This window comes from Mandrillus leucophaeus, unplaced genomic scaffold (genome assembly GCF_000951045.1).
Source record: "Mandrillus leucophaeus isolate KB7577 unplaced genomic scaffold, Mleu.le_1.0 Scaffold852, whole genome shotgun sequence".
In the NCBI taxonomy this organism is placed as follows: Eukaryota; Metazoa; Chordata; class Mammalia; order Primates; family Cercopithecidae; genus Mandrillus; species Mandrillus leucophaeus.
In genome coordinates, this window is record NW_012109275.1 from 292,520 (window position 1) to 303,861 (window position 11,342).

The following is an 11,342-nucleotide window of genomic DNA, read 5'->3' on the forward strand; positions in this document are numbered from 1 at the left end:
CACCCGCCTCGGCCTCCCAAAGTGCTGGGATTACAGGCGTGAGCCTCCACGCCCGGCCATTGGCAGGATCTCTTGAACCCCAAACTTTGACCTTTCCAGGGCCAGAAGTCTAATCCAGGCATTTCCTGGGAAGGCAGAAAGGACCTGCCAATCAAAAAATACATTACCAACACATTTTGAGGCTCTCCTTTTTGAACAGGTTTGCTCTAGGCAGTAGGACAGAACAGAAAGAGGTAGGCTTTGGTGCCAGGCAGCTTTGAACTTGAACTTGCTTTATCACTTACCAGTCCAAAGGAAACTGGCAAAAGATAATTTTAAAATCTGATTTCTCACAGGCAAAATGGGGATAAAAATGTCTAACTCAAAGACTTTTTAAAAAAATTACATCAGGTAATATAGGCTGAGTACCTCTGTGGTACCTAATGTCAGCAATATTGAGTAAATAGAAGCATTTATTCATTTAATTGTTAGTTAAAAACACAAACAAACAAAAAACCCAAAAGACATTATGCATACAGTATGGATTCAACTATTTACAAGTTATATGGAAAAAAAAGCCAAGACTGAAACATGCCAAAATATTTAAGGTTTCCTATATGTGACAGAATATAAACTGATATTTTTTCTTTCTTTATACCTTTCTAAACTTTACAAGCTGTATATAATTTGCTTGTATTACTTTAATCAGAACAAAAACAAAGCAAAAGAGAACTAATCTCTCCTTTTATGTGGATCCTAAGGAGATGTTGTCATTACATCTAAAAAGATGGGGAATGAACTGCAAATTCATAAATTAAAATACCTAATTTTTTCCTACCAAAAAAAGAAGACCTGACATAATTTCCACAGGTAGCAAGGACTCAGTCACTATTGGAGTGTTAGTGTCTATACTAAGGATAAAAGTTCAATTTCAGCTATCAAATGCTATGCTTGATCGCAGAAGTCTAACAATACCATTGATTCAGACTTTGCTAGTAGTTTTTCCTACAGTAAAACCTGGTCAGAATTAATTTTTATGTATATGTGTATCTGCATATCTACACAATTAACTTTACACTGTTTCTTTACCCTGATGTGTCTCAAGTCTACCATTTTAAAGTTTGATATTCCATCCTAAGACAAATTTTTAGAATATGTAATAATTATTTTGGTTGCCAAACAATAACTACAGTCTTCGAGACATTGCAACAAAACTTCTTCTTAAAGAAAATTGTATTTGAGGGTCATAATAGCCCAGGTTTTAACTTCCTTTCTTTTGCAAATATCTTTTAAAATAAAAATGGATATCCTTTCAATTGTCCCTTTTTCTGGCTTACAGAGGAATTCTCTTAAAGAGAGATCTCTATCAGCAGTAAAGTAGATTGCTTTGTGAAAGCTAACAGGGCAAGGAAGATTTTCTACATGTAGACTAACAGAAATTTCTACAAATGGATGTTAATATTCTTCTTTTTATTGGGCTTCCTTCATCTCAATTTTCTATGAAATGAGACACAAAGAAGCAAGTCTCAAAGTCCAACCGTTGTGCCACTTACCTATACAGTCTGGGCCCCAGTGGCCAGGACAACACCGAGGTTGGAGATAGTCCTTCCTACAAATATGGCGGCATCCGGGGAGAGACAGAGAGTAGGTTCTGACCTCAAAGGTGTACCTTGGAGGTAAACAGAGGACATTAGACCACGATAAGAGCAATGCAGTTACTCAGGTGGTAGAACTGCCTTAGCTTTCAATTTAGGTCTTAATACTTATCTACCGTTAAAAATATCTAGATGGAACACGTTTGGCTTTCTAGGTAGCAAAAAAATTTAATTATGATTATTCTTAATTGTGAGAAATGGACGAAAAAATCAGAGAACAATGAACATACAGGGGAAATATCTAAAGTGCTATCAGAAGTGAAGTTAGTAGATGAAATAAATATTAAGGCCTAGGCATATGCTAGAGGTGTGCTTAAAACTTATCACTGAGTGTCCTAGCAGTCAATGCAGGAAGGGAGAGATCATGAGTTACAAAATGCACAGCATGTGTGGATTTAAAGCAAACCCATTGCTCAGGCTTAGCATACTTATTGGAGACACTGCAGATGAAGAAATGCCTGTGGCAGAGGCAGTATAATGCAGCAAGGAACATTTCACACAATATCCTAGTAGGAGATAAAATGATGAGTTCCTTAGAAGAGTTTCTAGTGCTGGCTGAGACACAGTTCTGGAATAACAATTCTATGGAGGTTAAACACCATTGTCTATTTAAAGAGATCTTTGTGGGCATGGCTTATTCTAGGATTAGACTTAGTGTATCTAGAGACAATCCTTCATAAATGTTGTTTCTTTCCATTTCTTTCAACTGGGCTGCTGTTAAGAATAACGTGATGATAAATTCAAGGTTGTCCTCCCCAACCCGTCGTTGAAATATAACTGATTAACAGCACAGTTGCATACTTTATGAACAATCAAGTTGGGGATAGAGTTGACTTTTTCTGAATGGTTGAGAATAGTGGCAGGGACACCTCTTCACGAACATGGGCAGAAGGAGAGTCCAAGGGCAGAACCACATATCCCTTCAGGAACTAATTTTGAAAGAATACAAGTGGCCAATAGATATATAAAAAAGTGGTCAACATCACTAAACACCAAAGAAAGGCAAATCAAAACCACAATGAGATACATCCACATAGCTATGAGGATGGTTATTATAAAAAGCACACAAACAAAAGGCAACAAGTGTTGGCAAGGATGTGGAGAAAAGGGAACACCTACCTGTACACTGTCGGCGAAAATGTAAATTGGTATAACTGCTATAGAAAAAAGTATGGAGGTCCTTCAAAAATTAAAAATAAAACTACCATATGATCCATTAATTCTACTTCTCGTTATATATCCAAAAAAATTGAAATTATGATCTTAAAGAGATCTCTTCACTCTCATGTTCACTGCAGCATTATTCACAATAGCCAAGACATGGAAGCAACATAAACATCCATCAATGGATGAATGGATAAAGAAAATGTGGTATATACATACACTGAAATATTACTCAGCCCTTAACAAGAAGGAAATCTTGTAACTTGCGACAACATGGATGAACCTAGAGGATATCATGCTAAGTGAAATAAGCTAGACACAGAAGAACAAATACTATATGATCCCACTTAAATGAGGAATATAAACAGAGTGGAATGGTGGTTGTTAAGGGTTGGAAGGATGAGAAAATGGGAAGGTATTGTTTGAAGGGTACAAAGTTTTGGTTACGAAAGATGAAAACATTCTAGAGATTTAGTGCCTAAACTATAATGTAATATATGCTTAAACATCGCAAAGAGAGGAGATCTTATGTTAAGCGTTCTTATCACAAAAAAGAGGCGGGAGAAAACTTTTGAAGATGATGGATATATTTATGACACTGATTGTGGTGTTGGTTTCATGGATTGTACTTATCTTCAAACTCATCAAGTTGTGTACATCAAGAATGTTCAGGTTTTTGTATGTCAGTAGTATCTCAATAAAGTGATTTTTAAACAGAACCAAAGAACATAAAAGAACCAATCTTGAGTTTGTTCCAGCATAGATTAATGATAGACCAAAGTCTTTAAATCTAAAACATTTCTGAATGCAAAAATTTTATCCTATGTGTGTATGTGTGTGTGTGTTTCTGTGTTTGTGTGTTGGGATATAACCAAGTGTCCACCTTGGCTATGAACAAAAAAGTAGCCAGTACAAAAAAGTTTTCAGTTTTAGTAATTGAGGGTTAACTGCTGCATATGCTTATTAATTTTTTTCTTTTTTTTTTTCAGAAAGAATCAGGGGCAATCACGGTGTTGCAAGTCCTGATTATGCAGAGACATTAATCACGAACCATATGAACTTCAATCATTATATTCGAATCTAACCTCCAAAAGGAGGAACAGGTAAAAACTATCCCACCTGATGATACCCACTGCTTGCTAATTCTAGGTTAGTTAATGCTGGGAAACTTTTATTTAAAATGATGATTTTGATTTTAGAATGCAGTGTGGTCACATTAAGCAAATGTGAATTTAAAATAGTGTGATATAATAGTGTTAAGGTTTCATTTCGTGCAAAATTAAAAAAAAAACCCTTCAACCCGGAGTTAAAAGCAAACTCATTGACTACTATCTGATTTCTAAATAAACAGGCTGAGCAAATACAAATTGCATTTGCAGTTGAGCCCCATGGCTGCACCCATTAGCTAGTGAGCAGAACCACCTGCCATCCTTTGCCAGAATTAGCCTTGAATTATCAGAGTTTTGAATCCCAAGAGGTCTTCAAGAATGCAAAGTTTACATAAAATGCAACCATGCTGTAATTCATTTTTCCCCTTCTTCGAGTTCTAATTAGTATCAAGGTCTATAGCTAACAATATGACTACCAGACTCAAAGCTTTTAACACGTTCAAGACTAGAATTCTTTCCAAATTAAAGAAAACCCAGATTTTCAAAATACAGGCAAGATGAAAAGAGAATGTTTATGTTTATTTCAATACAAGATAAGTCAATTTTGTATTAAAATGTGAATGAATAACAATATATATTTTATTTGTTTTACTTTTTGAGATACAGTTTCACTCTGTCACCCAGGCTGGAGTACAGTGGCTTGATCTTGGCTCACTGTAACTTCCTCCTCCTGGGTTCAAGTGATTCTCGTGCCTCAAGCTCCTGACTAGCTGGGATTGCAGGCATGTACCATCACACCTGGCTAATTTTTGTATTTTTAGTAGAGATGGGGTTTCACCATGTTGGACAGGCTGGTCTCGAACTCCTGATCTCAAGTCATCCTCCCACCTCAGCCTCCCAGAGTGCGGGGATTACAGGCATGAGCCACCATGCCCGGTTAACAATATATATTTTAGACTCAAGTTGATAAATTGTGAATTACCTAAGTTTGGGCTTATTGTCTTAGAGCAAGAGAAAAGTCATAGAAATGCTTTGCAGTTTTTGAGACAGGGAGTTTCAAGTTGGATTCACAGTTCCAGCACATTTATTTTCTCATGAGTACCTGCAATCTCGAACTCCTACAGAGCCATTGGTAATCTTGGTGTAACCATCTGGGCACTTGACTCTAAGGTTGAGAGCGCAGGATCGGCACTCGGTCCTAATTGTAAGAAGAGACTTCCTATCACATCTTCTTGCCTGTGTAAATATAAAAAAGAACATTAATTCCTGATTCCTGTTATCAGAGTCTTGCAAAACATCTAGCATGGCCAGTCTTCTTCACTGGAATGTCTCCAATCATCTCAAATGAAACGTCAGGGATGGTGATAGGGTTGATTGGTAATGACTGGTCTACTCCTTTCAATCTTATCTGGAAAGAGTATTGAGATCAATAAGCAATGTCTGCCATGGCTGTAGGTGAAAGAAGAGCCACTGTTTGCACTATACATTTGCCATACCTGAGCTAGAGTCTGAAGTCGAGCAAGGTAATATAATGTTATTACCCACATTTATTCAAGTGGGGAACCTGAAATATATTGCAGAATACACTCTCAAGTGAAAAATTCTTAAAGCATGTTATTCAAGGTCAATTGGTCATAGATCAGCAGATCTCAAGGATGTTCTTTCATTATTGATTCCACAGGAATGTCTGCTGTGGAGCCAGCATTGTGCCAGTGCTGAGGAGGATACAGTTACTCTTTCAAAGATATTGGCAATCTTTAGATTACAATCCAACTGAAAAGTAGGCTCCTGGAGAGCAGGGATCTTTCTCTGTTTTGTTCACTGTTGTACCTAAGCCATAAAATAGTATCTGATGCATAGCAGTGCTCAGTGAATACCTGTTGATTAAATGAATGAACTGGGGAAATCAGACAGATGCGCTAGAAACAGTTATTTAGCAGCATAAGGTGGTGGAGATGTAACTGCTAAATTGAATGATCCAGACCCAATTTAGCACTGTCTTTAGGATCCCCTGTTGCTCATAATGCCGAGGCTGATCCTCTGCAAGAGATGCCTCCCTTTCCTCAACTTTTCTTCATTTCCCCATCAAGCTTAAGATGGAGCAGCTTTGTGCAACTAAGAGAGAATAAATTTGGGGATTAAAAGACCTAAATTTGGAGTCAAACTCTATATCTTGCTAAGTGTACAATCTCGAATGAATTGCTTACCCTTGCCATCACCTATAAAGAGGAGATATTAATAACCACTCGTGAGGTTATTGAGACCTTTGAATGATGAAGGTCATTTAAGCAGGTGCAAATTTCCTGGCAAAAATGTCTGAAGTATCACAGGTGGTGAATGCTGGCTCCTGTAACTCTTCACCTACCTTTGTACCTGTTTCCTCTCCTAACTGGCATATTCTCTCCCCTTCACTGGGCTACCTAAACCATGTCCTTCAAGGCCGTGTTTCACACCACCTCTTTCACAATACTACACTCATTTTTCTTCCTTTTCTCAGCTTCTACTCTTCCTGTGGCTGGCCCAGTGGAGCACATTTTGTTGGTCTTTGTACTCCATTAAAACCCCCTTCTTGGGCAGGATCGTGTCTCATGCTTCTGTGTTATCCCACAGCTCATCCACGGGCCCAGCAATAGGCTAGGCGTGGTGGAAATGTCACCACTGCTTCTAAGTCCATTGAAATATATAAAATCTGCATAAAAAGAAACTTTACATCTTCAGAACAATTATTGGTTATGCATCCTTTCAAAGGTATCATCTTATTTGATCTTCACTACTCTGAAGATAAGTAGGGCAGGTATCATCATCCTCATTTTAGCTGGAAGAAAACTGAGGTGAGGGGTGTTGCAGTGACTTGCCCAAGGTCTCCCTGTGAGTTACTGGTCTTGTGATTCCTTGATTAGCCCTTTCTCTTTCCTGCACCTGAGTGGAATATAGAAAACTGAAATCTCTGTTTTTACCAGGAGCTTTCATTTGGTGATCATCACGAACTAAACTAGCACGAGAAGGTTCTTTATTGAGTAATAATAAAAGCTACACTTAGGTATAGTTTGAATTAACCTCCTTTAATTGTCATGACACCTCCACATTTTTTTTTAAAGCAGGCTTTTCTTTACATGAGGGTTTCATATTTGGATAAGTATGTGGGGTTACATTACTTTGTCTTTTCTTTCTTTGTGGGCTAGATTTAAAACCCTCTTCTTAAGAAACCTCTTGACCTTCAAATTGCCCTTTTCAAATGAAAAGGCTCAGTCTCTCTCTCATACAGTATTTACAGACTTGTCCTCTCTAGAAAGTAAACTCAGCTTGTTTAAATCAGTTAAAGTCTGATTTCTGCATGAATGCAAACACTTGGTGATGATGATGATGGTGATTAAGAAGATAATGATGGTGATGATAATTACTGCCATTTGTGGAGCACTGTCAGGGGCAAGACTGAAGCTTGAAGAGATTAAAAAACTTGCTCGGGGTCAAACAGCTGTGGAGGATCTGACTAATCCTCAGACCTATTTGTTCAACAGAAAAATGAGATCCACAGTTCAAACTCAACCCTACCAAATTTCAAAGCCATTAGGCCAGCTTCCCATTTTTTCATGAAAACATTATCAGAGCATGCAGCCAACTGTAATAAAATTGGTTTTGATAAAAATTTGCCAGGCACAGGTGTAGAATCATGGTTAAGATTCATTCTTGATGGATCAGAAATCACATGCTGTCTCACTGACAGCTGGCCTCACTCTGTGACGACACCTTGGTGAGCTTGCTTGAGGGTTCCGTCTTCTGAGGTACTTCACAGGGGCTACTGGTAAGACCTCCCTGGGAACTTTTACTACAACTCAGTGGAAGGCAGAAGAGATGAACGAGTGAAGGCCTGATGATTTTGGAAATATTTCTGATACTTGTGTTCCTTAGTGAGATATCCACCCTGGAATTCCCCAGACCATCTCTCCACAGCCATAGTTATTTTCTACAGTCAGGAAGATGGGATGGTAGATATTCACAATAATGAGACTATTAGAACAAATGAAAAACAGGATGCCAACATCTGCACTGGAAAGAGGATCGTTAGTGCTAAAATTAGAGATCCCAACAACAGCGGGGCACTTTAGCACAGGAGAGCAGCAAGCGGGTTAGCGCACCTTCAGAAAGACGGTGCGTTACAATTAGGACTTAGTCTCCGCAAACACTCTCTGTATTTTATGAAGTCCAGATTTCACCCTTTACCCATGACAATAGAGGAAAACAAGCTTTTGAACACATCATGACAATTAACAAACGAAAAAAATATGAAAGTCTCCTCTTACCTGCCCTGTAGTTTCAGCTGGGGAGCAGAAATTTTGTACAACCAATCCAAGACAAAAGATTACTAAATGTTGTAGCATGATGAGGAAATATTTGCTCCTTCTCTGTGCCAAGCACCTGTCAGGCTGACTTAGCTATTTTAACTTAGTTTGATAAACTCCCAGTGAATTCTTTCTCATTTCAGTGTTTACTTTTAAATCCCTTCCTTTCCTTTTTCCTAGATCGAACCAGGAGATAGGTGAGACCTGCCTTCAGAAAGGAAAAATGGCAAATCCAGGAGTCTTGGTGAAATTGGCCACTGTGAATGGTCTATATATCCTGGCTGAATGACAGGATATCCTGCAGGGGCTGAGACAGAGGCTTGGCCCGGGATTTTTGTGCCTGCGAAACTCTCAGAACGGTCCTGCCTCTCCTCTCCTCTACTCTGCCCCCACCTCTAGTCCTGCCTACTGCTGCCCTGCGGCCCTCCCAGCATTTCCACAACCACACCATGGAACACTGCAGGCCTTTTGGTGCTAATGCAAAGGTCCAAGCTTGCTGTCGAGCAGGGTTGGGGGAGTGCCCACAAGTGGGCACAGTCCCAGGTGTGGAATGAATGTTGCAGAAACCTTGCAGGAGGTGGTGGCTTCACCCTGGGTAAACTCCACTGCAAGAAAGGTCTCCTTGCAGATGCTGACAGGTGGGTTTTGACTCATTCTTTCTTCTTTTCCATGTCACTTCAGTAACAAGTGACTGAGCCTGTAGGTTCAATCTTACCCTTTAAGGTCCAGATCTAAAGCTGCCCCTTCCAGGAAGCCTTCTTGTGCTGCCCCTCCACAGGACAGCCTGAAGATGCTTCCACAATTTTGCACATAATGCCATGAAAGCCGAGGTCACATCTGTCTGTCTGTCTCCCATGCCCAGCTGTGAATGCCTTGAGGACAGAAGAATATAGCCTCATCTTCTTTGTACCCCTTGATGCCTAGAGCAGAAAGCCTGCACTTGAAAATAATGAAAATGGTTAAGAATAGTAGCCATCACTTTTTGAAAACTTACTGCATGCTAGTCACTATTCTAGGCCTCTCCATGGATTTAGTTGTTTAATTCTCACAGTGCTTGGTGGAACAGGATTATTCTCCCCATTTTACAGAGGAGGAAACTGAGGCAGAGAGGTTAAGGAATTTATCCAAGGCCACACAGCTAATGGGTGGTAAATCTAGTATTCAAACGGTGTGACTCCAGAGCCAGTACTGTCAATCACTGCCCTCTGCTGCTGAAACAATGAATATTTAATGAATAAATAAATACTAGATGGTGTTCCCAGTCCTATTGGAAGCCATGATGGAAAAGTGTCAGACCCAGTACCAGGAAGGATAAGGTCTGGACTTATCAACAAAACAGGGCATGTCTCATGACACTAAATTAAATGGGAGATTCATGCACTTACAGATACTAATTTTGGTTCACTGATCCTTTCTTCTCTACAAAGTTTCTCTCTCTCCCCTCCCTACTCCTTTCAACTTTTGAAACAACATTTATAATGACTGATAATCTAGGAAACTTTTCCAACATAGACAGGCCCCTCAGAGGCCAGCCCAGAAACCTGGGTGGGGAGCTTAAAAAAATTCCCAATGCTTAGCTCCACTCCGGAATAACCAAATCAGAATGCCTGGGAGTGGGGCACAGGAGAATTTTCCAAAGCTTCCTGGGTGATTTCACTTGCATTGGACAGTTGCTTGAGGAGAAATTGATTGTGATTGTATGAAGCCAGTGAGATGTTGATATTTATCCTTTACAGCAGCTGTGTTACCTTAAAAAATATACCAGGGACATAAGTTGGATGCTTCTTTCTGATTCTTTTCTTTCTGAAGGATGTAGATAAAAATCTGGGGTTTGGAACAGGCTAGATTCTAGGTGAAATAATAAAATGAGCCCATACTAGCATTTCCTAAATAGTGTTTTACTAAACACAATTTAGTTATGGAAAATGCTGTAGGTGTAGTGGGGAAGAATTCTCTTACCAGATAACTTGGGAAACCCTGTCTCTGATGTCCCTTTCTCATGGACTGGCCATGCTTGTTAGTCCACTGAAAGTTCTGAGAAGTCCTTTAAAACAACGCAACCAAATGAAACAAAAAACAGTTCAACTCTGCTTAAGGCAGCATTTCTCAAGCTTTTGAGAGTAAGGGATGCTTTCTGTTTTTGCAAATTTATATTGGCAACCTCCAGATTCTGTGTTCTATCAGCATCTCTAAGGGAAATATCATGTTAGACTTTAGCTGGTAGATTATTTCATTTTTCAATTGCTAGAAGGAGAGGTTAGCCTGCCAGTGGCCACAGAGACCTGTGCATAGAGTTTATCAATTAGTTGCATTAAAAAATGGCTATAATGCACATGGCATTCTTTAGAAATTGTTTGAATAGGTGTGTTAATTAATTTTGTTTCTGTTAGGCTCTTTTGATTGCTATAAACAGGAATTCTTTACGTCATTTTAAACCCCTATCCCCTTTCCCTAAAATGTACCTGCAATTGACAAGTAAAGTGCTTAGACTGGTACCTAGCGTACGGTAGGTATTCAATCACCCTTAACTATTACTCTACAGTTAAAATATGCAAATGTAACAGACAGCAGCTACACAGACCTCTACCCTGAGCCCACTGTAGCTCTGAAGTAGGTCTGGATTTTCCCCTGTCCTGAGTTGTCTCAGCTTTGCTGATCCATATGTCCTGTGCTGGGTGAAATGTCACTTTCTTTATTGTGGTCTATATTCCTTTTGCAGATTGTTGTAATTTCTGTCTCATTTCAAGTGGTTTTTAATCAGCAATATTCCATGGGCAGTGTTATCCCTCCAGTTTCCTCCTTGTGCTGTGAACAGTCACGTAAGACTGGGTGCGGCTGTCCTCTCCCCGGGACTGCTGTTTGCTCTCTCACTGCCTCCTCCTCCCGCCTTCCTTGATCAGCACTCACCTCCTTTGCCCCTGTGATCTGTCCTCAGTGGCGACAATGTGAGAGATTATAGTTTCCTTTTGGGTGAGAGGAGGAATTTTCTGATTGGAATCTGAAGAGACTTTTCCTGTATTGGAAAAGGAAAAAATGGGGAATTGTTGGAAAGTTCCTGGGTAACAAAGTGGAATATCCTCTGTGGTTGTAGGATT

The 11,342-nt window shown here is 39.5% G+C and overlaps 1 protein-coding gene across 1 annotated transcript in view; it reads right to left on the reverse strand.

The window, feature by feature from the left end:
- The window catches only part of STAB2 (stabilin 2), a 166,792-nt gene extending 158,299 nt beyond the window's left edge, over nucleotides 1–8,493 (reverse strand). The window contains exons 1-3 of the mRNA XM_011968635.1: nucleotides 8,209–8,493; nucleotides 5,010–5,143; nucleotides 1,533–1,648 (exon numbers count right to left, since the gene is read on the reverse strand). Of these exons, the coding sequence (XP_011824025.1) occupies nucleotides 1,533–1,648; nucleotides 5,010–5,143; nucleotides 8,209–8,286 (328 nt within the window). The 5' untranslated portion in view covers nucleotides 8,287–8,493. The remainder of the gene's footprint in view (nucleotides 1–1,532; nucleotides 1,649–5,009; nucleotides 5,144–8,208) is intronic.
- Nucleotides 8,494–11,342: the final 2,849 nt, after the last annotated feature.